Source organism: Medicago truncatula, chromosome 2 (assembly GCF_003473485.1).
Source record: "Medicago truncatula cultivar Jemalong A17 chromosome 2, MtrunA17r5.0-ANR, whole genome shotgun sequence".
In the NCBI taxonomy this organism is placed as follows: domain Eukaryota; kingdom Viridiplantae; phylum Streptophyta; class Magnoliopsida; order Fabales; family Fabaceae; genus Medicago; species Medicago truncatula.
The window spans coordinates 42234115-42261146 of NC_053043.1; the positions used below are offsets into that span (position 1 = coordinate 42234115).

Here is a 27032-nt window from a genome sequence, read left to right on the forward strand (position 1 = left end):
TTATATTATATAAACCTGTTTCTCAAGCGAGTGTCTTTAGCACATGCAGGATTATAAATGAGCTTAATACATTGAATGTAGTTTAGAATTTGCCTCTTATCTAAAAAAAATGCATATAAAAAATATGAGGAAATCATTCAAAGCTTCACTTATTAAAAAAAACGACAATACATGAGGTTAGATTCAAACCTTGGAAGATTTATACCTTTCCAAATTGCACAAAAACTATAATATTCTGAGTTTCCCCAGATGCCAAGAAAGAGTTTAAGTCATCTACATAACTTTCAATGAAGGTGCATTGAATTTTATGGATACATTTTAAAAGAAAAAAAAGTGAAAATTTGATTTTAAAGGGTGAACCACAAACAACACCAAGAGAGAGGTCAAAAAGCTCACTAGAAATTTGAAAGTTTAGCTTATACGGATGTCTAGTGGTTTTGTAATCGCCACCATTAGCAGCAACATCCATATTTTCAAAAACATAAAATTTTCCTTCAGTTACTTCAGATTGAAACTTATAAAGTAGTGTTTACCTAATGGCATCATGTCTTCTACCTCCCTGAAAACATATTTTAAAAGTATAAGTTTATTTTTTTCAAATATTTCACAAAAATAATATATTTTGTATCATGTCAAAGTATCATAACTCTAGATAAACGTAATATCATTTTTAAAAGTAGTATACAATTCTTTTACAAAGAATATTATGTGATGTTAAGATTAAAACTTATAATTTTCATTCAAAATAAGTCCCTTTAAATTAAAAAGAAATGAAATTGCTATGTACTTTTAAGTTCAATAATGAAACTTGTAATAAACATATTAAATAAGGAACCAAAGCTCGAAAAATCGAATTACTAAGCAATATATGATAAGTATAACAAAAAAATTAGTTGAAACTCATAAAATATGTCATTCAGTTCTTAACCTTAATTTTTTTTTTAAATTGCTATTTTTTTTTTCCAGTTAAGTAATGAACTGAAGCTTGAAAATAAGTAAATAAAACTTATCAATAACTGGAACTTGTAATAAATATGTTAAATAATTCACTGGAGCTAGAAAATTTGAAGGAGAAAGCATAATATCATTAACCTCAAAATACATAAGCACCATTTCAACATAAAACATCCAATTTTTTTTCTATTAAAGTGTCTAACAGCCCACAACCTAAGAACTTTTGCTCTTAAACTCCAACATGATTTAAAAGAGTTTATCTCACAGATGTTTTGGAATTTGTGTGCCATTGCAAGATTAAACTAAAAGCAAAAAAGTTTTCGAATAAAATAAGATTTTCGAAAAAATAAGTGAGAAGTTTCTAAATGCAATGTTTGAAGTTGGGGGTGAAGATTTGAGTCCTAAATCTCTCAATTTACAGAACCCTAAAACTACAGAAAGGGGGAAAACGAAATTTGAATTCAAGACTTACATGGGCGGAAAAAAAAAACTTATATCTCCCAATTGTGTTTTCATTGACGTGAATGGAAGGTCTCAGAGGTCAATGCAGTAGCAGCAAAAATGAATCCATAAATTGCAACAGAAATGAATCCATAAATTGCAACGAAAAGGGTGATGTAATGGAGTTGTGTGAATTGATAATATTATTTGAAGAATCAAATCTCTTCAATCCATGTTTGTCAACTGAAAAGCATTTGATTCTCTGCATATTTGGTGGTAAAGGAAAAGATTCCTGAAAACATTTCACAAGAATATGAGCTGAGAAGGAGATGTATTCTAATTAGGTCAAATGTATCTAAGTTGGGTAATTTTCTTATGGCATATGGTGTGTTCCGATGAGTTGTTTGTCCAAGCTAGTTCTAGAAAAATAAGTTGTGCCAACAATTCATAGTGGGCCGAGACATTATATTACTTTGAGTCCAATTAGATTATTTTTGAGGAGTATGACGTGTTTACAAAAAGTGCTATAAGTGATATGAAAAGAGAATATTTTAGATTGATGATTCTTAGTGGTTGATGTGATAGATTGACATAGTAGGTTAGAGATTGAACCACGTTCAAAATCATTACATGATAGATAGCCTATGGAAAGGCAACCCTAAACTATTCATACGGAGAAAAGGTCAAAAAAGGGAGGGGGTTCATTCCATTATTGAAAAGATTAATTGGCTAAGCAACCATTGTTTGCCATCAATCATATTACCTTCCCTATGGATGTGGGTACATGTGCAAGACATATTTTTAACTAAAGCAATGCAATTTTTCCATCTAGTTCTCAAACTTCAAGGGATATCAAAATGCAAATTGAAAGCTCTAACAATCATCAAGGAGTCACTCTCAATCAATCTAAATATCCTTCTTGTTAAGCTCCACTGCCTTCTCAATAACAAACATAGCAGCACAAAACTCAACCATGTAAGAGGTAACACACCCTGTATTATGAACAAATCCTCAAAGAAAGAAAATTATATTTAATTTTTTTTTTCTTCCAGTAAACAATACATTAATTTTTATTGAAATAGTTAACAATTCAACTATTGCAATTCTTGGCGATCATCAATTGTTTGTAGTTTTTATTCTATATTTTCACATTATAATAAGAAAATAAATTCATAAAAGAAGATATGCCCGTAATAAAGATGTGTTCATATTAATTATAATAATCATAGAAGATTTTTTTTGAAAGGAAGAATCATAAAAGAAAGATTCTCTATAATTTACATGTATTTATATTATCAAGTTCAAGTTTTGAATTTGGATTTATACACTCATGCAACCGGTGGCGGATTTTGCCTAAAATATCGAGGAGAGTGGCAAATATTAACTAAATATTATAATTGAAATTCATAAAAGTCATATACAATGTCATCTAAAAAAACATCACCACAACAACTCCAACACAAAACTAAAGTTCCAAATCTAAAAATCAGTTAGCTTATACAAACCAGTGGCGGAGCCAATATATATATATATATATATATATATATATATATATATATATTATGGAGGGGCCATATTTTTAAGATCTAAATATATATTGTGAGAAAAATAATTACAATAAAGTTGTAGTTGAGCAGTTCATTTGTTTTTATGTTGCTCCCCTAACCTTTGTTTGCTACTTGTTTTTACAATGTTTTCATTGCATTTATTTTTTTAAAAATACAAAAAAAAAAAATTAAAAATGATCTGTAAAGCTTAACCGCTTTGCTAAAGTATAAAAACATAATTTATAATGCAAACGTTAATATATATAACATAACATTTAATTAAAACTGTGTATATATACCTATTAAAAATGTTTTTTTTTAAACTTTGGGGAGGCCATGACACCCCCTACACCCCTGGCTCCGCCTCTGATCCTAACCTTAGAGAATCAAAACTAGCCAAGCGAAATGCTTGCCACATGCAAAATAGAAAAAACCTTCACACAAGACTACAGATACTCCCTAATGCAAGTTTGGAACCCAACCAAGCCAAGTGCCATGGGTCTATCAACAAACATGTAGTTTCTATCAAATGGCAGTGGTCTATCAACTAACGACCACTGCCATGAATCTATCAAATACAATTTCAATCAATTATCAAATGCAATTTCTATCGGTTACCAAGTACAATCTCCCAAGTAAAGCAAACAAACATATTTCACACCTTTCAAATTCTATCAATTTCTATAAAATCTATTTTACACCTTCCAATTCCAATTGCAATTTCTATAAAAGTATAGCTACCTTGTAAAGAAGACAAGTCAATAAAAAATTAACAATTTTAGGCCTGATAACTAAAAAGTATGTAAGTTGTATGATAAAAAAATTTACATTTGAATCAAATTATTTTAAGTTAACATTAATAAAAATCAAATTATTTTATGCTACTGTTAAAAAGAACACTAAGCCCAATTAAAAACCCAATTATTTTTTGCAAAGAGAAAACTAACCTAAAGTCCTAAAGAAATTCAATTTCACAGAGAATAACATGGTTGTTAAATATTGTTAAAGTTGTTTTAAAAAAAATATTGTTAAAGATTTTCCAAAATAATATTGTTAATAGATAGATCATTATAATTTCAATCAATTACCAACTGTAGTTTCAACCAACATGGTTTTGTATTTTGGATTGATTACCCCCTTGTAGTTTATGTTATATTCTTTTTAGTGCTAAGAAACTAGATTATTTTAAGAAAATCATAAAATACTAGCGTAATTGTTTGCCTGATCTTTTTATATTCTTAAAAACTCTTTCATGTCAAAAATGTTTATCAGTAAAAATTGAACAAAACTTAAAAACTCTTTTTCCTTGTTTGTTCAATATCTTTATTTTTTTGTTTGTTTTAGTTTCTTAAAAAGGCTTGAAACAAAAGATAATATAACAGAAGTTGAACACGTTCTGTATTGTTCTATGCACCAAGCTAGCAAGTATAACGTTCTTTCTGCATATTAACATAATGCCATATATGCAAAGAAAAATTTCTTATGCAATTTTTTTGAAGGAATAAAATAAGTGAATCTTGAAATTTTTATTTTAAGGAAAGGATTTTAATTTAACCCTCAAAAAATATTTTTGCGTGAAACAACAAAAAAAACAATGGAAGAAGAAAAAAAAATCATGCAATTAAAAGACACTTATTGTTTTGTTATTTTGTAGTGATAATTATTGACTACAATAGAAAATAGAATTAAAGCCTATCATATCAATTAATCTAAGCCATTAACCAATATTGGAATTAAAGGTCAAGATTTAGAGTAAGATATTACACTTACTCTTGGAATCAAAATATCCCCACCCATATAGTTAGGATCAAATGACACCATGGTGTCAAAATTAGTTTGACACCAAATCTTATCCATTCATTTCATTTAATCCAAAGGTTTAAAACTATTACCAAATTAATTAATATACACCAAATATTCTCTATCACCTAATTAAGAAACATATCTATCATCATTAATTTATAATCAAACATTCCATTTTTATTTCCCCAAATTTATTTGTTCCTCTTTTTTACTTCCCCAAATTTATAAATTTTCCCATATTTCTATAATCATACTCAAACTTCTTTTCTAAACTTTTTTATAAAATGAATGGTAGAACTCATATACCTATGGTTGTTTGAGTATCATCACCATCAATGATATTTCTTTGTCTTTATCTCATATATACTCATATTTTTTTAATAATTAATTAAATTGTATTAAAAAAAACCAACAAGCTCGACTAATGATTCTTGAATTGTTCATGCTAATTAGATTATTTTGTCACTCATAGGTTTAATTTTTTTAGAGGACTCATCGTGTCTCATATTTAACTGAATTAAGATTTATATATCATGATTTTATAAAAATCATAAAGTTTGAGTTTGTGCTTATGGCCAAAAGAAAAAAAAAAAAGGTAAATAAAAAGGGTTTTGAATCTACCAAAAACAAGAAGAGATTGTTTGATTATGAATTAATGATGATAGATATGTTTCTTAATTAGGTGATAGAGAGTATTTGGTGTATGTTAATTAATTTGGTGATAGTTTTAAGTCTTTGGATTAAATGAAATGAATGGATAAGATTTGGTGTCAAACTAATTTTGACACCATGGTGTCATTTGATCCTAACTCTATATATATATATAATAAAAAGAGATTGTTTTCTCTAAAAAAATGTGTTTTTAAAAAAAAAACATAAACTATCATTCTTTTAAAAAAAACTAACATCAAAGTAATTACATAGTTTAAATTCTCTCAAGATTAGTTGTTAAATGATGGTTAGTGTCAATTTAATAATAATAATTTCCTATTATGTACCCAACTTTTCTTTTTAAAACTAACCTCAAAGTAGTTTATGATAGGAAGCTTAATGTATAAGATCATTGAAAATAATATGATGTAGAAGAAGATTTGATAATATATAAGGAAAAAATTAATAAATTTCTAAATTATTGAAAAAGTTAAGAGAGATAAGGGAAGGGAGCATGCAGAGAAGAAAAAAATTGTAGAATACTTGACATAAAAAAAAATTCAATTTTATATATTGATATTTTGTTTTAAAACAATGTAGAAATTAAAGGAATGCAAATTTTATAGAATCATGACACTTCATAAATTTTTTTTAAATTTTATTATTTTACAAATTTGAATATGGATGAATAGATAAAATAATAAAATATCAATAATGGCATGGTCCAAATGGTAAGAGACTTAGGCCCCTTAACCGCGTGATCAAGAGTTCGATTCCTGACATTTATGCGCAAAAGAACAATTCGATTGAAAGGAGAGAATCCACGTCTATGTCCCACATGTTTTTCGGAGGAGATTAATCAATACAAAATGACACTAAAAATTTCATAGTTCTTACCAATAGATTTTAACAAAATAAAAAAAATCTAATATCAAACATAAGATAACTTCTTAAACGAGCAAAAAAGTTACCTTTGGAAAAGTTTGCAAAAGCACTATCAAGAAGTATGGAAGAGAATTCATAACTTGGAGGAAAACATGATTTTTGTACGCGAACAAGAGACATGGTTCAACATCATTTTTGTAACCGAACAAGGTACATGGTTTAGCAACAATATACTAAAGTTCAAACCAACACATTGTTCCAAAGCATGATTCTTATTATTCAACCGATGGAAAATTCAACAGCACAGATAAACTCTAGTTTGAAGAGTTCGATCTCTCAAGTCTGATAATCCTTCGTTCCATCTGCAAATTGATCAAAGTAATCAAACATATTAATATATCATATGCTTTGGAAACTCAAGAATTGTTTCCCCTTCATGCAGTTAGTATCTAAGATGCATTTTAAAGAGCTAAAAGAGTTCATGCAGCTATGCCCTATCATGGACATGTCGTTGTCGCTTATGTGAGAGGGAGAAAAATGTAACATACCTGAACAAAGGCCTCCAACTTTCTCTTGGTATTGGCAAACTCATGTTTTACCCAGAGCAATGTTCGAGAAAGCCTGAGCAGCAAAATAAATAGACAAAAATTAGATCGGAGGTATATAAAATTATCAAGACTTTACCAAATATAGAAGATAGATACTAAATATGAAATATATTTACATATTCTAATACGCGTCAATCCAATTTCTTATTTAATTTTTTCTTAAAAGAAAGAGCAAGAGCTCTTGACCATACATGAGTGTAGATAATTATTTTATTTGTTTCCTAGGTCATATTTAGTATTCTTCTACAAAAGAAGTTGTAATAGATATAGCAGAAATAGACCATAGAGAGACACAAGACCAAATAAAGGACAATTCAGAAATGGCACTTACATTCTTTTGTTCATCTCATCACAAGCTTTAATGAATTCAGGACATGCAAGCCTCATATGCTCAGCACCAATGCTGCAATATCAAGTAGAAATTTAAGCTATAACAAATGCTAAACGATATACTATGCTTATATTCTCCTATGATTTTAGCATAGTAGGCACTTGTAATTTTATCAGTAGAGCCTTCCAAATCAATGCAAACATCATATTATATAAAGATACAAACAATAAAAAAATTACACAGAAAATAGGGAGGAGGGATTAGAGTAAGGAGGGTCTTTTGGTATTGGGAGGTGGGCACGGCAGACCCTCGAAGTGCTTCCACTGTTCTATAATCAAAGAGAATTCTTCCCCATTTTCCAGCATTAATATACCAGTTTCTATCAGTATAAGGGTATAAAGAAAGACAAATTATACTTTCAAGCTTATTCTCTTCCCACCGTTAGGTATTATAATTATTATCTATCGACGAGTCTTTACCTTACAAATTAAGCTTTTCAAATAGTTTGCCTTAAACATAACAGCACAGTCTCTATGATCAAGAGGTCTAAAGTTTGATCCTTACTGCCTCTATTCTCCTAACTGAAATTGAATTTCAGAAAATGATAAAATTAGGTTTATGCATTGTCCATGCCTTTAAGACCAGAAGGTTCTAGCGCAGGGAGTTGTAATGGAAATTTAGAATAGATATAATCCAAGGTCCTTTAATTACCTAATAGTTTAGGGCATTAGGATAGTTAGTCCCTGAAACAATATCAAAAGAAGTGGATCTGAATTTTCCCAATAGACTCTTACATAGCACCTTCATCCATCACCTAATAATAGCTTAAGCTTTTAGGAGCGTTTGTCCTATAGGCACGATGGAATGTATTGAGAATCCTACCTTGAATAAGATATGACTTGAAAATGTGTTTATAAGTAGGAGACATCTCTCTCATCTTATAATCCGGGTTTGTAGGGTTGAGTTAGACTCAACCTAAATTTACATCAGTATCTAACTGGATATCAAACCAGTATCTATAAAAATATGGCACAATAACATGATTTTTTTAATAAATAATATATAAGATATAAATTTATGTTTTAATTCTAATGCATTTAAGTTTCTGTTTGGCATTTCTGGAAAATATAATCAACTATATTTATGCCACCTTCTCATTTATGAGAACATGCAACCGTTTATCATGAGCTAGGAAATAATTATGTATAAAAAGTATTGTCAGCCTGGCTAAAGCATGACAACCGGACTAAACCCTATGCATATTTCATGGCACAATCAATGATGAGCATATCAAACTAAATAGTGATAACACTATCAGAAAATTTCTACTTAAATAAACATAAGGTGGTGGTTGGGAAAGATGACAAAAAATACAGATTAGCATATAAAAGGATGTATATGGATGCAGTTTCTGAATGATCATTCACCTATCACTTTTCTCCTCAATTTGACGAGCTAGAGAAGCCAACCTAGAGAAGTCAAATGCCGAATTATCACTGTAAATATAGACAAAATAGTTAGATAATCAACTTGAAAATGGAAAACCCTAAAATGAGCAGAAACATTACACATCAAGTGAAATCTCAGTAAGTATCATGTCAACATCAGCAAAATATGTTTCTATCTGCTGCACAACACGCTCTCTTCGTTCCACGGTGTTATTCAAACATACAATCGCATTAAACCGATCATTCACTACACCCTGCAAGAAATAAAAACAAAAACACCACCAAACATCTGAACATTCTTTCAAATAAGACAAATCACTGAAACCATAACAAGATTATATATTCATATGCACCTCAAATTTTAACATGTACAGATGAAAATTAAATCACTTCTGAAGGATTTTTTTTTACCTCATCAAGCAATGCACTCAAGTATCCTTGCATCAATCCTTTCAGAATTGCCATAGTCATGATCCCTAAGAAACAGAAATATTTCTCTTCTTGAGAAGAAAAACTATAAGGAAGATTAATGTTTAGTTGGAAGAGATTATTTTTCACAAGGAGTGTTACTTAGGTTTTAAATAAAAAGGTTTAGAGACAAGCAAAAGCTATCAGCCAACTGAACTGAATGAGTAAAGATGGAAAAAATCTGTCAGTTATCTTGGATTCAGCACAAAAGCTTATGAAATTTAGCATTGAAATGTGCAAATTAACATTCACGCCATTGTAAAAGACAAATTTCAAGGGGCAGTTTCCTTTTCTTAGTCTTTAGGATACGTTTGTTTCATGATTATCAAGATATTCTTGGGAAAGTACATTTCTATGACAGTTACTTTTCAATGATATGTGAATAGAAATTATCCAGTAACTCAATCATTAACCTTAATTCTACTTCTTTCTACCATTTTTTTTTCTCCCGTTATTTGAATTTGTTGCAAACTAAAAATGTTTCGAATTTTTTTTCCTAAAAAACATGAAATATTGACTATTGTTCCATTTTATTCAGATATGGTACAAGGTGAGGTGGGGGCACATTTTCCCTAGCCTACCCCGCCCCGCTCCCAGCTAAAAACCCACACCCATTTCCTGTTAGGATACGAGGATTGTGTTTTATATAATAATAACAAAATTTTAAAAAAATCAAACTGATTATAATTCTTATAATAAAATATAATTATTAAACAATAATAAAATACTGTTATATTAACGTTATATTTTCTAGTGAGAGGTGATTAAAATTTCTAATATATAATTAAATATTAAACAAAATGAACAAGCATACTTGAATAAAAAAAAATAAAAAATATGTGTGATATTGGAGAATACACCAATACTTAACAAGAGCACTTAAAATCATTTTTTTCTCTCCTTCATTTATACATTTTATCTTAATATGTGTGATCTGAGCAAATAGCTCAGTTAATTCGGGACAGAGGGAGTACAAGACTTAAATATCCATGTACTCCATTTATTATTTGTTCATCATATACTTGCAACTACCTTTAATAAGCAAGGGTATTGGATAAAAAGTAACAAATGTCGCATTGATATTATAAAATGATAAATATTTTTTTTTTATTGGCAAATAAAATATTCATATCAAGGAGATTGGAGTGTCATTCAAAGAAAATACAAGGGTACCCTATTTTCCCCCCTAAACCAACCCCATGAGAGATGCTTAATGGTGAATATCACCTCTTCCACCGACGACGACTTGTTGTCTCTAAAGATAGAATCGTTTCTAGCCTTCTAAATCAACCAAAGAACTGAATGTCAAATCAAGAGCAAATCTTGCTTCAACTTCCGTATGAAAGTAAGAGAAGAAAAACTATTCAAGCAAAATGAAAAGGTTTCCCGGAACCACCGAAACCACTCCAAGCCACTTAAAAACATCTCACCAAATTGCTCCCGCAATATTACATTTTGCAAATAAGTGATTTTCCGATTCCTCTACTCCCGGGCACGACCACAATGGGAATGATTACTGCCCCCCAAAACCCCCCTCTTCGTACGATTACTCTAATTGGAAGGCGTCCTAAAAGCATTTGCAGATAATAATATCAGACGGAAGGGTTAATAAACTTTAAAATGGCATACACATGCATGAAACCTGTCCAAAACTTTTGAATTGTATGCAACCTACTGCTTGAGGTAACTGAAACTAATGAAAAAATCGTATTCAGAGACTTGAAAGATTCACTACCTTTAAAATAAATGCTAGTTCTACAGTAACTAGAGGTTTAACACACTCTCTATAACCTCTGAATTATATTTTCCTGTCAAGGTCCATTGCTTATCTGATAAAAAAATGTTTTATCTTTTTTATGATACTTGTTGAAGTGTGCCGGGGCTTTGAATTCAGCTACATACTTGCATAAAGACTCCGATGCTAAAAATTATCCTACTTTAAAAAATTATCCTACTTTCGGAAAAAAATTGTATAACACTTGACATAAGAAAATTTCAATTTTATATATTGATATTTTGGGTTAAAAACAATATAGAAAGCAATGTGAATTTTATAGAATCATGATACTTCATAAAAGAAAATTAATAACAAACATAAGATTACTTCTTTAACGAGCAAAAAGTTATCTTATGTTTGAAAAAGTTTGCAAAAGCACCGTCAAGAAGTATGGAAGAGAAACCATAAATTGGAGAAAGATTTGCTCTTAAAGAAAACATGATTTTTGTACGCGAACAAGAGACATGGTCCAACATCATTAACAAACAAAGGCTCGAAACAACAAATTATTCGAAAACATAATACAAACAACAGTTCAAAACAACACATTATCCGAAAACATGATTCTTATCCAACTGATGGAAAATTCAACACACAAATGAATTCTAGTCTGAAGAGTTTGATCTCTCAAGTCTGATAATCCTCCGCTCCATCTGCAAATTGATCAAAGTAATCAAACATATTAATATATCATACATGCTTTGGAAACTCAAGAATTGTTTCCTTTTCATGCAGTTAGTATCTAAGATGCATTTTAAAGAGCTAAAAGAGTTCATGCAGCTACGCCCTATCATGGACATGTCATTATCGCTTATGTTAGAGGGAGAAAAATGTAACATACCTGAACAAAGGTCTCCAACTTTCTCTTGGTAGTAGCAAACTGATGTTTTACCCAGAGCAATGTTAGATCAAGCCTGAGCAGCAAAAATAAACAGACAAAAGTTAGATGGAAGGTATATAAAACTATCAAGACGTTACCAAATATAGAAGATACATACTAATAAATATAAAATAAATTTATATATTCTAATACGCGTCAACCCACTTTCTTATTTTATTTTTTCTTACAAGAAAGAGCAAGAACTCCTGACCATACATGAGTGTAGATAATAATTTATTTGTTTCCTAGAAGGTCTTGTTCAGTATTCTTCTACAAAAGAAGTTTTAATAGATAGCAGAAATAAACCACAGTCAACAGAGAGACAAAAGATCAAATCATGGACAATTCAGGCCAGGCACTTACATTATTTTGTTCATCTCATCGCAAGCTTTAACGAATTCAGGACATGCAATCCTCATATACTCAGCACCAATGCTGCAATATCAACAAGAAATTTAAGCTATAACAAATGCTAAAAGATGTAATATGCTTATAATTCTTCTATGATTTTAGCATAGTAGGCACTTGTGATGTTTATCGGTAGAGCCTTCCAAATTAATGCAAACATCATCTCATATAAAGAAAAACAATAAAAAAAATTCACATAAATACGAAGATAAATATTCGAGCTCAAGACTTGCTGCTACTACAAACATCCTCATATACCCAAAAATGATCAGACAACTGTATTGTTCTGTAGTACTGAAGAGTATATGGAAATGTGTACATGATAGGTTTGTTACTGTTAGATGAAATAAATAAAAGCATGTCACCTATAAATAGGGAGGAGGGGTTATAGAGTGAGCAGGGTCTTTTGGCATTGGGAGGTATAAGGATATAAAGAAAAACAAATTATACTTTCAAGCTTATTCTCACTGTTAGATTTTATTTATTATCCATATCTATGGTCAAAAGTTTGATCCTCACTGCCTCTATTCTCCTATCTGGAAATTGAATTTCAGAAAATGGTAAAATGTTTATGCATTTTCCATCTTTGTTACCTCCATTTTTCTATATAAAATTGAATTTATCCCAAGACTCTTTAATAGTACCTTCATGCATTACCTAATAGCTTAAGTTTTTGAGAGTTTGTCCTTAAACTCACAAATAGGTATTCAAACATTTACGGTGTATGAATAATCTAGTATTTATAAAGTGAAGATGGTTGGTTTGTGATTCAACCTGGAGTTCAAGTTGCACATTCAAATCATGAAAACTTCTAAACTAGGATGTTTATGTGAGAACTTGTTTTTGTCTAAGCATGCATGCATATGCATTGAAATTGACAGCTAAATGCAATACTAGAGGGGATACTAGACCGGATCAAATCGGTGTTCTTACCGAAAATTATACATGTGGGTTAGTTCATTTAATGTTAATATAACACTAGAGGGGATACATTATGGATAGCTAAATGCAATAAAACTTGGCGTGTAATGATTCTAAGCACTAAAATTTGTGGCCTGATGCATATCTAGACTATATTTAATTTCATAGGCCATACAATAATAAATCCATTAAAGCAATTTCTATATTTCACTTTAATAATGGATTGGATGGATATCCATCCATTGAAAATATAATAATGGATGGATTGGATTATTTAAAAAAATTTAGTGGATTTTTTTTATCTATCAATTACAATCCAAATTCATATGAATACAATTCATCCATCTTGCCACCCCCTAACAAGATATCATTTGTCCAACTGAAATACTTGTTGAAGTACTTATTTATTCATAAAGAGGTTAGACAACAAATTACATGCACGTCTAACAAAAAAAAGTGATATCTATGTCTATTACTATCCGCATCGATTAGGCAACCTTGAGAGTTTCACATTTGACGAGATATGACCTGTAAATGTGTTTTATATAATTAGGAGACGTCAGTTATGTTACAGGACGGTTTTATAGGGTTGAGTTGGACTCAATCCAAATTTTAAGATAGTATTAGAGTTTAGCCAAGACTTGTTGGGCTACTCGTTATCAAGCCACGCTCCAGATGTCAAGTCCTAAGCATGATGGAGTGCATTGAGAATCCTACTTTGAATATGACATGATCTAAAAATGTGTTTATACGTAGGAGACATCTCTCACCTTACAAGTCGGTTTTGCAGGGATGAGTTAGGCTCAACCTAAATTTGGTAACATTACAAAGTTATATAATGGGATGTCAAACCAATATCGATAAAATTTTGGCACAATAACATGGTTTTTTAATAAATAATATATAACATAAATTTTTGTTTTTCTGTCAAAAACAAATTGTTTTAATTCTATTGCATTTAAGCTTCTGTTTGGCATTTCTGGAAAATGATTTATGCCACCTTCTCATTAATGAGAACATGCAATAGTTTATCATGAGCTTGAAAATGATTATGCATAAAAATATTGTTTGACAGCCTGTCTAAAGCATGACAACAGGACTCTATGCATCAGAAAATAGTAATAACATATCAGAAAATCTCTACTCAAAATTGTAAGAATATAAAAAGGATGTATATGCCATATGGGTGCAGTGTCTGAATGATCATTCCTGTTAAAGACTTGGAAAAATTGTGATAAAAGGATGTTAAAGGTACCTTTCACTTTTATCCTCAACTTGACGAGCAAGAGAAGCAAACTTAGAGAAGTCAAATGCTGAATTAGCACTGTAGATATAAACAAAATAGTTAGATAATCAGCTTGAAAATGGAAAACCCTAAAATGAGCAGAAACATTACAAATCAAGTGAAATCTCAGCAAGGATCATGTCAACATCAGCAAAATATGTTTCTATCTGCTGCACAACACGGTCTCGTCGTTCCACGGTGTTATTCAAACCTACCATCGCATTAAACCGATCATTGACAACGCCCTGCAAGAAATGAAAAAAAAAACCACCAAATATATGAACATTCCTTCAAATAAGACAATCGCTGAAACCATAACAAGATTATATTCACATACATCTCAAATTTAAACATGTACAGATGAAAATTAAATCACTTCAGAATGATTTTTTTACCTCATCAAGTAGTGCACTCAAGTATCCTTGCATCAGTCCTTTCAGAATTGCCATAGTCATGATCCCTAAGAAACTGATATTTAGCTAGCTCCCTTGAGAAGAAAAACTATAAGGAAGATTAATGCTTTAGTTGGAAGAGATTATTCTTCACAAGGAGTGTTACTTAGGTTTTAAATAAAAAGGTTTAGAGACAAAGCAAAAGCTGTCAGCCAGCTGAACTGAATGAGTAGAGATGGAAAAAATCTGTCAGTTACTTTGGATTCAGCACAAAAGCTTATGAAATTTAGCATTGAAATGCGCAAATTAACATTCACGCCATAGCAAAAGACAAATTTCAAGAGGCAGTTTCCTTTTCTTAGTCTTTAGGATACGTTTGTTTCATTTATCAAGATATTCTTGGGAAAGTACATTTCTATGGTAGTTACTTTTCAATGATATATATGTGAATAGAAATTATCTAGTAACTCAATCATTAACCTTAATTCTACTTCTTTCTACCATTTTTTTTCTCCCTACTTGAATTTGTTGTAAACTAAAAATGTTTCGAATATAGAGGCGGGGGCTCAACTAAAACCCCGCACCCATTCCCCATCAGGGTTGGAGTTTGCGTCCCCCGTCCTCACCTCAGATGGGATTGTGTTTCTCCACTCCCACCATATATATATATAAAATAATAAAATTTTAAAAAATCAAACTTATTATAATTCTTATAATTATTAAACAATATTCCCTCAGTCCCTTTTTATTAACCACCTTTTTATTAACCAATTGTCTCGTACAAATCTAAATATATCTCTATTTTTCTAAACTAGACAATGACCCCTTTCATAAACTGTAAGGGATCATATAGTGATAAATCTTCCTAATTCAATCTATATATATACCTTGCAGCATGCTCGTCTCCATCTTGCCATATAAACAACTACAAGTATTGAATTGTAAGAATATCGAGACCTAACTCATCCCTACAAAACCGGCTTGTACGGTGAGGAGTGCCTCCTCTTTTAAACTCTTCTCAAGAATCCTATCTTATCCGATGTGGGACTAAATCCCAGCTGAGAGTTGGCCGCCAACACCAGGTGGGATTTAGTCCCACATCGGATAGAGAACTTCCGTCGCAACTATGAGTCTCGTCTCTCCCAGGTATCTTCATCTCTGGAAGGATCTACAAGCCTTCGATTTCTACTTTGACCGCTCAATTCCGTTTGAAAAGGCTTCATTATTCGTTAACTCTGTTCTCTCCCTCCGCAAATCCCGTGACATTCAAAAGTTCCATCTCACTCTCACATTTGATCGATACAAATCCTTCGATATTAAGAAGTTTCAAGCTAAATGTGTTGAAATTTGGATCCTTGCTGCAATTGGACCCCACCTTCAAGAACTCATTCTCTCAATTTCCAGTTATTGTATAAAACTCCCTCCTTCTTTCTTCATCAACTGCACAAACCTCGTTTCCCTCAGGTTTTCCGGTGCCATCGATATGCTGGTTCAAGATTACTCGGTTCATTTTCCATCACTGAAGAAGCTCTCTCTCGGCGCAGACATTGTGTGCACGCCACAGATTCATTACTTTTCTTTCTCTCTGGCTGCCCCAACCTCGAAACTTTGCAGGTTTACTTTTACTTTGACTCTCAACACATATCTTTGACCAAACCTCTCGTCACACCTTCCTCCAGTTCCAACAGCTTTAAATCCGCCGATCACAATTTCACTTGCACTTACTTTGTTTACTTCTTAAATGATGGATTATTCAAACTGGGCATCATTGGCTGCTGGAAGCATTTTTTGATGTCTTTTCCCTGACTGAAAGTGAATTTGTCGACCCTATTCTCAACCTCATCAGAGATGACAACAGTGAATTTCATACACAACTCCTAGTTAAGGAAGATGATGTATATCTACTTTCACGTCATTTGACATCAAAGGTGAATTTTTACTTTTATGGTTTATTTGTTTTTATATGTGTAGTTTAGCACTAATATTTGATGTTACCGTATACATGCAGTGGCCAATTCATGCCCCTGTTCTAGATTATCCTGAATTTCGCCATTTACATCATTTGAAGTTAATTCTTCTATGTTTTAACTCAAATCTGCTGGGCCATGTTCTTGAGCAATGCCACATGCTTCAAGTTCTCATAATTCAGAGCAACAAGGTTTGTTTACTTCTCAAGTTTAATTCAAACAATCTTTGGTCTGTCTATATATACATGCACACAAATATATTTTTGAGTCTCCCTTGTTGCTTATAGGAGGAACCACCACCATTGAGAACATGGCAGCCGGAGTCAACAACAGTTTCTCAATGTCTCAAATCTCACTTGACATATATTCATTTAGAAGGGTATCAAGGACTTGAAGATGAGCTGACATTTGCTGAATATATTTTGCGGAACGGACTTTTTTTGAAGACAATGCTTATTTTTGTTGATATTTCAATGGACAAAAAGGACAAGGACTGCTCTCTCAAAAGATTAACTGACATACCAAGGGGCTCTATCATGTGTCAACTTGAATTTGACCCAGCTGTATCTCCTTAAGGTGAAGCCTCTTGCTGTCCTTTTTTTTATCCGTCTTACTGCATTAAAGTTGATTAAGACTGGCCTTGTATTTTTACTAAACTATCTGACTTGAGTTCTTGACAATTGGATGTGCCTTGTATTTTTACACGCTTGTTAATTTTGCCCTATTTTAAACTATGCTGTGGTATAACTATGTAACTCCATGCGTATCCAAATTTTCTTTGATTTATTTGTTTTCTCATAACAATTTTTGTTTTATGACTTCGACCTTTGCGAGAGTTGAAATGCACTAAATTATAAGTTTGAGAAAGTGTTGGCCTTCTAGATTTCATGCCACTTAATGTACTTAGCGGTTTTCTTCTGTTTACTCTATTATTGCTAACAAATCTATATTTAACTATGTACTTTTATGATGGCATAGCAATATTTTCAATTCATGGTATAGTCTGAGATTTTTTTTATTTTGGATTACCAAATCACTTATTAGTCAACTCCAAATGAATACCAATTATATTAACAGTATATAAGGTAAAAGTTATAGTCATACCTGTGAGGACTCCTATGCACTCATTTGGAACCTTAAATTCTTCATATGAAGCTCCTTAAGTTTATAATAGTTTGTAAACTTTTCCGTTGGTTCGCTTATTTTGGAGTGGCCTCTGGTTGTGGCCTGTTGCTGGCTTTGTTTGGTGGATTTAGTGGGAGTGTGGAGTTTTGTGGGGGTCGGTTTTGCTAATGCGGTGTTCTGTTGATGTGGAGTGGATAAGGGGAACATGTTCGTGTTGGAAGCTGATTTTGGCTCTTCGCCATCTTTTTCCAAATAATTGTTATTTTTGTTATCTTAGTAGTTAGTGTGTTTTATTCAGATACGCTCTGAAGTTGACTCTTAAATGTGGAGTACTAGAGTGGTTTTGGCTTTGAACTCGTTATGTTGTCTTGATCGTCTCAGATATTAGAACTTCAGAGGGTTTGGCTACTTTGTGGACCTCAACATGATACTGAACTTGTATTTTTGTGGAAGCTCATTAGTCGTGGTGTTCAGTTGTAGAAGTGTGTTTTTTCCTTTTCCCACTGTCAATGGGATGAGCACAACGGGTTGTGCAATAGTAGGTATTGGAGTGTGTTGGTGTGTGGCATGGTGGTTGACAAGTGTATATGGGAGGGTGGTGGATTGTGATTTTAAGCAGAATTTCTAATCAAGCTTAGTATATAGTCTCTTGCAAGCTTTTGTCAATTATTTATTTCACTTCCTGAATAATTATTGCAGCAAAGTGTGGAGGTTGGTTTAATTCTTGTTTGTTGGGTTAGGAACTTGTGTGGGTATACTCTTTTGTGTTGAGAACTTGGTTGGATTGTTCTTTGCATAGTGCACTTCTTGTGCCTAAAATTTAGGACAGCGACACTGAGTATTAAGTTGCCTACCAAATGCAGATGCTCTATACTCAGGATATTTTTCTAAGACTATTCATGCTTTAGATAGACTTGTACAAGATTGTTTTAAGATACAAAATGTGTTCCAATCTATTTATTACTCTAGAGGAACAGTTATGTTGATAGAGAATTACAAATGATCTCAGTAGTAGAACTTTTTTGTGTGTATAATGGAGGTAGTGAAACTTGAATCTAAGACCTCATACATGCTAACTACCTCACAGTTTATGCTTCATCGTTGAGAACCTCAATTCCCTCTCTTAGTACATTCCTAGAAGCATAACAAGAACACTCGTTTTCCCAAATTTGTTATTTGGATTTTGGCAAAAAAAAAAAAAAAAAAAGAGGTTTTGATGCTTTGTTAGCATATTTTTCTGCCTTGCTGTGTTTGCATACCATGTGTACGTAGATAGTTCTTTTGCAGAATGCTTGAATTAGGATTTGCTTTTTATGTTCAAATGATTATAATCGATACTGTTTTGAGTACTGGATTGATTTAATGTAATTGTACTTCATTAAAATCATTTCTATGGGCACTTCATGTAAAGGTGTCCATAAAGCTTTATAATTGTGGGATGGAGGATCAAACCTAAGGAAATACGTTGCTAAGGGCAGTGTTAATTTGTTTTTATTTTTTTGTGGATAAGTTTCTTCTTCTATTGTTGGGTTACAAAGGTATGTTTCTTTGAAAATCAGTCAGTGTTTGTTGCATATGCTCTTTTATTTCATTTGCCACTTCAAAAATCACTTTAGTTCATTTTTGTTTAATATATATTTTTGTCCTGCCTCAGTCTGTCATTGAACACAGTTATAGTATAGCACTTGCTCTGCTTCAAAAGGAATTATATAGCAATAATATTGGCTTATGGCTTATTGTTTAATACATGTTAATAAGGGAAGACTGAAATTGTTTTGATTATTTTTGGAACCTGAAGCAGGACAATTTAGAAAGATGATGGCTCAAAGGAAACTGAGGAAAAAAGTCTATTGCAGCTTGATTATTGGTGATAGACACCACTTGAAACAGAACAAATATGCTCCAATGAAAACAAAGAAGTGCATATTTGGTTTGAAGTTGACAAAGTACATTTAGAACAAAACTACATTTTCATGGACTTTGAATTTATGTTTGGTGCCTCCTATAGTAGTACATCAGGCAAACCATATTTGGCTTCAAACATATACTCGTATGAAAGTAAGGTCTATGATACTTTTTAGTTCAGCTTTTGTCGTTTCTGGATTTAAAGGGAAGCAAGTCCTTTGCTTGGATAATATCAAACACGAAGCGATCGCTTGTCGCAGAAGAAGAAAACGACGGTGGAGGAGTCACTAACCTCACTCAATCCTGTGTCATATCATGTCCTTCCTCCCAACCAGAACCTCCCAACCAGACAAAAGGACTCTTTGAATACTCACCTCCTCCGTAGGACTCCCGTTAACAAGCATGGGCATTGAACCACCAAATACACACACCTTCATCCATCCAATCCACTTAGAACAAAATCCCACTCTCCTCAACGTATACTCTAAGAAACCCCAATCAACCGAGTCGTAAGTCTTTTCGAAATCCAACTCAGATTAAACATTCCTTTTGTTTTTTTTTGCTCAATCCAAAATCTCATTCACCGCTAACACCGCATCCTCTTAGCCAACACTTTCACAATTAGTTTATACAAGCACCCCAAAAGCGAAATTAGACGATTTTTTTTTAACTTATCAATTTTTGGAATCAAAGCCACAAAGTATGACAACAAGCTTTTGGGCAAAACTTCATTCCCATGGAATTGGTTGAACATCAATCTAATATTCTCTTTCAAAAGGTACAAGAAAGCCTTGATGAAAGCAAAATTGAGACCATCGGGTCCCATACTTTATTACCCTCAATTTTCAAAACGACTGCTTCTATTTCCAAAAGTGAAAAAGGTGCCACCAACAAAGTATTTCCCACCTCCTCAAGCCTTGCAAAGTTTACCCCATCCAACTTTGGTCGATCCCAAGTAGATGAGACATGGCTCCTAAAATAATTCACCACCGCCCCCTCACCTCTAATGTTTTTTGAATCCAAACCTCATCCACCTTAATTGCCTTTATTTCATTTCTTCTATTTCTATCTTTAATACAATTATGAAAAAAATTTAGAGTTTGCATTCGTTCCTTTAAGCCATTTAGACTTAGATCGTTGAACTAACAAACCATATTTACTTCTCAAAAGTCTCCATAGCTCCCCAAATTTAATTTTCCTCACCTCCACCTCCGCATGCGTTAAAATCCCTCCCTCCCCTCTCACAACTTTGCAATTTCCTCCATAAGCAACACTAGCATATCCTCCAACTTCTCATATTCCACCTTATTCCACTCTTTAATCACTCCTTTGAATCTCTTTAATTTTTCTTTCAACACAAAACTCATCCACCCGATCACTTGAAACTCTTCCCAAGCCTCCTCCTCCACCCTTTTGAAATTTCTATTATTCAACTAATGATTATTAAATCTAAATGGCTTCGGTCCCCAATCACCATCTCCTTCCTTCAACACCTAAGAGCAATGGCCCAAGACATCCCTAGGAAGAACCTAAAGCGAGTAATCCCCTCCCATAATGGACCAACATTCTAAAAAACCTCATCACTTCTATTCCTCCAAAACTCCCAACAAATAGCTATAAAGATAGAACCTAATTTCGCCATAGCATGATATTCGAACCATAGAGAAATCATTTGGATAAGTGAAACAACTTGTAATTTGAGAGTTGAGACAGAGAGAATAATTATTGATGGAGAAAAACATTCAACTATCCACTATCCGAGCTCTATATGTTGGATAAAACTAACATTAATGCGTATGAAAAAGGCTACATTATACTTTGGATTCATATATTCATTCCTTCCCTCTTGACTTTGAATGTGAAATCCATGCACTTTCGGTAAAATGCGTATGAAAAAGGCTACATTATACATTTGGATACCTGCACGTAAACTAATGCCTGCATCAATATTTTTTTTTTTTTTTTGTTTTGTTTATGATATGGGGCAATGACTATTCTAGAGAGGAATGATGATGTGTGCCATCTGCCATGTTTTGAATTTCTCATCACGGGATTTGAAAGTCTATATTTAACTAATTTAAATATAACACGTTTAAAAAGGAAAATGAAACGATTATTTTTATATATTTTAGTGACATGCAACCGGTATGGACAGATATTTTGAGAGATTCACCACAAAAAAGAAAGATATTTTGAGAGATTGAGCATGATTTATTAGGTGGGGGAACATGGAAACATTTCACCATGCTACCACGAATATCCAAACCCTCTTCATTGCTTAAACACTTGATATAACTAGTTTGTTTTTTTATTTTTGAAACAAGTATCTCTTGTACTTTTTTCTGACATGTACGTTAAGTATTTTTTTGTACTTTTCTTTTTATCTAATATATTTGATTGTTAAAAAAATACAATGACCTAAAACATTTCTTTATCTCGTTAATTATCTTTAATTATTGCTTATTAATATGAACATAGTCATGATCAATGTATACCATACAATGTATATACGGTGATGAATTATTGAATCAGTTCATATGCTATATTTTTATTTGTTTGTTGTGAAACGTATATAATATTATAAAAGGATGTATGTAAAGAAGACTATAGTGGATCTTTGAACGAAAAAAAGAGTATAAAATAGTTGATTCAATATTATATAAGATTAAATCTAATAAATAACAAATGATTGAACTTTGGTGGTTAATAAATTTCAGCTAAGTAAATTGTTGAAAGAACCCACATTTAAATTTTTATCAGGATAATTTTTACTCAAACTCTACTCGTTCTCCAACCTAAAATTGGATTATCATACCCCCAATATTGAGAAGCAAATATCAAAATTAATAAATAAATTAGAAGAATGATGTACAAAAAGCCACTGCCCAACAGCAAAACTATAAACATGAAACAAGCAAAAACGGAATTATCATCAATCGTAATCTAATGAATGACTGACACACATCTATGGACCAATATAGAAGTCATGAACTCATTAAAGCAGCTGCTATAGGAGACTACAAAAGAAGAAAAAAGACATTAAACTTAAATTTCCAACAAACAAAACTAGCAAAATCAAACGAGTACCATCTTAAATTTACCCGCAACAGCAACAAGTCGCTTCAAAGCAACTAACATCGAATACAATCTTACGGTGAGATCTATGTTACCCTTTGATGAATTAGGGGTAATTTATCTTTATCAAAATGTCCCTAGTGCATAAAGTGTACAATGGAGTATGTGAATAAATGGTGTTCATGTAATATTTTCCTATCTATTAGTATTATAGTTTTGGAATAAATAAATGATATAAATGCATATATTTTTAAAATTGATGACATTAATTATACATTCTTACATCAAAACTATAATAATGGAGATGTGTATTTCCTTTAAAAATGAAGTGGATCTCTACTCATTTATACAGATATTGAATTATGAGTAGAGTTATGATACATAGACATCCTTAGATGACAATACATCCTTTAACTCCCACACAAAAATTTGACACGTGGCCACATGGACCCCGCACAAGCATACTTTCTCTTTTCTCTCCTATTCTCTCTTCCTAATGTATGGGGTGTACAAGAGTGTATGAGAATAAAGGGTGTTTATGTAACATTTTCCATAACATTACTCTTAAATTATATATGCATGGGCAATCTCAAATTTTTTATTTATTCATCTTTTTTTTAATAACTAAAACTACTTAGCCAAATAAAAGAATCACATTATGTATTCAGATAATTTCCCGGTCATATCTCAGCAACTCTCAGCAACCAAATAAAATAAAATGGGGTGGAGGGACCTAGAAAATGAATAGAGTATGAATGCATTTTAAAAATCAACAATAAAAGCAGAGAGAAAATAAGTAGGTTGATATGGAGAGAAAGATATGTCAAAAATCTAACAACCGACAAAGAGAAAGATGAACTTTCAATTTGATTGTGGGATTGATTATTTACACCATTACATGACTAATATACTACATGATACATGATTTATTTTCAATAGATAGATAGATAGATAATAATTAGAACTTCCATGTGATATTATTTTTGAAATACCCGAACCATCAACCCATCCTTCAAAGAGGCAGTAAGACCCGGCCCGAATTTAAGCTCTTGATTATCTCCATCAACCCGAATCTCAAACCTTCTAATCAAACCAACAACAACACATTTCATTTCCATTAAAGCCAATTCCTTCCCCAAACAAACCCTAGCACCACCTTGAAAAACCGGATACTTAAACATACTCTCACTCACAAAAACCCCATCTTTCAACCACCTCTCCGGTTTAAACACCCTACAATCGGATCCCCAAACCCGCTCCATCCTACCCATTGCATACGGGTGATAGGTCACCCGACTCCCTTTTGTCACGTAACTTCCATCTGGTAACACGTCATCATTTTTTGCAAATTTTGAGTCAAATTGAACCGGCGGAAAAAGTCTTAGTGTTTCATAAACAACAGCGTTTAAGTAGTGCATTTCACGAATTTCTTTGAAACTCGCATATTCATGGGCCGGGTTCATTACCCGGTTCACTTCCTCCTGAATCTTTTCCTCCACTTCTTGGTTCTTCGATAACAACCAAAACAAACAAGTCAACCCTGCTGCCACCGTGTCGCGACCAGCCAATAAAAAACTCGCAACTATGTCTCTTAAATATTTTTCCTCATTTACCGAACACATAAACCTTGAAAGAAGATCATTTCTCGCTGAAAAACCAATTTCTTTACGGTTTTTTATGATTTTCTCCGTTAACTTGTTCACTACGTTGATAGCTTCCTTAAGCTTCTTCTCTGAACCAATATTGAAGAACCGTTTGATTTTCCATATCAACGGTGATGGTGACAATGCACGTCGAGCTGAAATCTTCGAAGCCGTGTCAAACGCTGCAGCTAAATCCGACACCGGTAAAGAAAGTTGAAGACATTGTGGATCCCAACCAAACGAAAATTTGCATATGTTGTCAAAAGAAAAACGTCGCATGATGTCTTGTAAATCAAAAACTTTTTCATCACGTGAAAATGAAAACAAAAAAGGAACAAGTCTCGTGTGAATTTCTTCGTTAATAATTTCTAAAGCGTAGGAACGTACCGTTACACTTGTGAGTTCAAGACTTGCCATTTTACGTTGAAAGTTCCATGAAACACCGTCAACGTTAAATATTCCATTACCAAGAAGATCACCAAGGATTGTAGAGAATGGTTTTCCTTTTGGGTAGTTATCAAAACGGGTTTTGAGCATGTGTTCTATGTTTTGTGGGTTGCATGTGATGGTGTTGTTGAGCACATGGATGTGGATGGTTCCAGTTGGTGATTTTTTGAGGAGGTGAGTGTACCAATCACTAAGGTTTATAAACTCTTTGGCCCAATTCATGGTTATGTAGCTCCAACAAATGTGGCAGTTGCACCATAGTTTCATTCTTGAGATGAAGATAAGGAATGAGAAGATGGAGAAGATAAGTGTGAAGGTGAAAAACAAGGTGAAGATTGTGGTGGGTATGGAATTTTGGAACCATTCTGAAATCTCAAGAGTCATTTTGATTTTTAGAATAACTTTATTAGCTCTTTAGCATGAAATGAATGAGGTTTTCAGAATGGGTGCCTAACTAGTAGGGTTTGGAATATATATATTCACCATTAGTCCATTACTATATAGTGAGAGGTTTGGTTAAAAAGATGAAATGAAAAAAATGTGCGTTTTGTATTTGCAAGCTCATATTCAAACAGGTTGTAATAATCACGTGTGTCATTTTTATTCAGACTCTGAGTGGGTATAAGTGGTAAAAAAAATTATTCCACTTTAAAATATCGTATTTTTTAATATAAAAGTCAAGTCTCCTAAATAAAAAAGTAGAAAATTAAGTGGTCCAATAGTTTATTTTTTGAGGTGTCCAACAGAGGGTGTCACCGAATATGTATTTTCCATGTAATAATCATGTGACGTCAATTGAGATATGGGTTATATGTAGGTGTTGAGCTTCGAACTCTGAACATTCCACTTATTTACTTTGTAAAAAAAAAGTGAATTCTAACTACTAGATAACTTATCAAAAACAAACGTTAAATGCAAATTAGAATTGGAATAGTTGTTGAGTATATTAATATAGTATTGAGTCCATCCTCGTGAGCTTAACTCAGTTGGTAGGGACAATACATAATATATATGCAAGGTTTAGAGTTTAAATCTCAGCCAAAAAAATAGTATGAGCCCGTTCTCGTCAGCTTAGCTCAGTTTGCATGGACAATGCATAAATATATATGTAACGTTTGAATTTAAATCTCGGCCACCACAAAAAAAAAAATATTGAACCCGTCTCCCGAAAAATAATTTGGCTGCGAATTTTCCTCTTCAACCTCAAGAAACTCGGTTCAAGACTGGACACCAAACCAGATAATATAATATTGAATAATTAAATGACAATACTTAACCAAACTTTAGAGTTAATTGTGTTAAAAATATAATATTGGAATAGTTTAGTTGAGTATATTAATATAATATAGTAATTGTGTTAAAAATATAATATTGGAATAGTCGTTTTCTGTTTTTTTATATAGAGGAATCTGGAATAGTAGTTGGCATCACTAATACCATTTATTTACATGCATGACTCAATTTGGAATAATGGGCATTAACTCATGATTTCGTCAAACATGCAAATAATTTTTTTTTTTTTTTTAAATACAATAGTGGCTATAAATCAACGTTTAGGATAAACAAGCAATCATTTTGCGACAAATTTTATGATAATTTTTCTCTCATATTCATATTGTGTTTTTACTCTATGTCTGTTTTGTTTAGGTATTAAGGCGGAGGTATGCTAGTGGATGTTGCTGGTATATTTTCGCCTCAGTAGCCATTCGAGTGGTTGGTTTTTGGCGGTTCGGGTTTTCCATCTATATGCGGTGCCGTATTTGTATTATCATTTGTTTGATCCGCGGGTTGTGCTTCTTGCACTTCCCGACGTGAATAATATTAACCATTTCAAAAAAAAAACTCTCTGTCTGTTGCTTTACTTTATATGTCAATAATCATATTTCTTTGTATATTTTAATTGTCCAAAGATTTTTCAAATAACACGCCTCTATAATAAGAGAAGAAATAGAGAGAAAATAAGATGTTAAATTGATGTATGAAAAGTAAAGATGTGCATGTTTATAGTTTTTCTCATTGAAAATGAAAGTGGTACAAGCTTAGGGTAGCCAACCCTCTACACAAGGAAATG

General features: G+C 32.3%; 4 protein-coding genes across 4 annotated transcripts; 1 reads left to right on the forward strand and 3 right to left on the reverse strand.

Annotated features, from left to right (window-relative positions):
* Window positions 1-6393: 6393 nt before the first annotated feature.
* Window positions 6394-9232, reverse strand: LOC25487538 (uncharacterized). Its single transcript, XM_039830164.1, has 6 exons — window positions 9080-9232; window positions 8789-8922; window positions 8648-8716; window positions 7221-7292; window positions 6830-6902; window positions 6394-6643 (listed from the first exon to the last, which is right to left on the reverse strand). Exons 1-6 carry the CDS (start codon window positions 9137-9139, stop codon window positions 6596-6598), a joined length of 456 nt encoding a protein of 151 aa, XP_039686098.1. The 5' UTR covers window positions 9140-9232; the 3' UTR covers window positions 6394-6595.
* A 2101-nt stretch (window positions 9233-11333) lies between these two features.
* LOC11412219 (uncharacterized) lies at window positions 11334-15012 on the reverse strand. The gene is made up of 6 exons (XM_039830165.1): window positions 14803-15012; window positions 14519-14652; window positions 14378-14446; window positions 12157-12228; window positions 11755-11827; window positions 11334-11566 (listed from the first exon to the last, which is right to left on the reverse strand). Exons 1-6 carry the CDS (start codon window positions 14860-14862, stop codon window positions 11519-11521), a joined length of 456 nt encoding a protein of 151 aa, XP_039686099.1. The 5' UTR covers window positions 14863-15012; the 3' UTR covers window positions 11334-11518.
* Window positions 15013-15925: 913 nt separating this feature from the next.
* LOC11412910 (uncharacterized) lies at window positions 15926-17341 on the forward strand. The gene is made up of 5 exons (XM_024777142.1): window positions 15926-16208; window positions 16582-16656; window positions 16690-16727; window positions 16808-16957; window positions 17054-17341. The coding sequence occupies exons 1-5, from the start codon at window positions 15926-15928 to the stop codon at window positions 17339-17341; spliced, it is 834 nt and encodes a 277-aa protein (XP_024632910.1).
* Window positions 17342-23694: 6353 nt separating this feature from the next.
* On the reverse strand, window positions 23695-25442 carry LOC11412410 (cytochrome P450 94C1). The gene has a single exon (XM_003596730.4). It carries the CDS (start codon window positions 25343-25345, stop codon window positions 23849-23851), a length of 1497 nt encoding a protein of 498 aa, XP_003596778.1. The 5' UTR covers window positions 25346-25442; the 3' UTR covers window positions 23695-23848.
* Between the last annotated feature and the right edge of the window lie 1590 nt (window positions 25443-27032).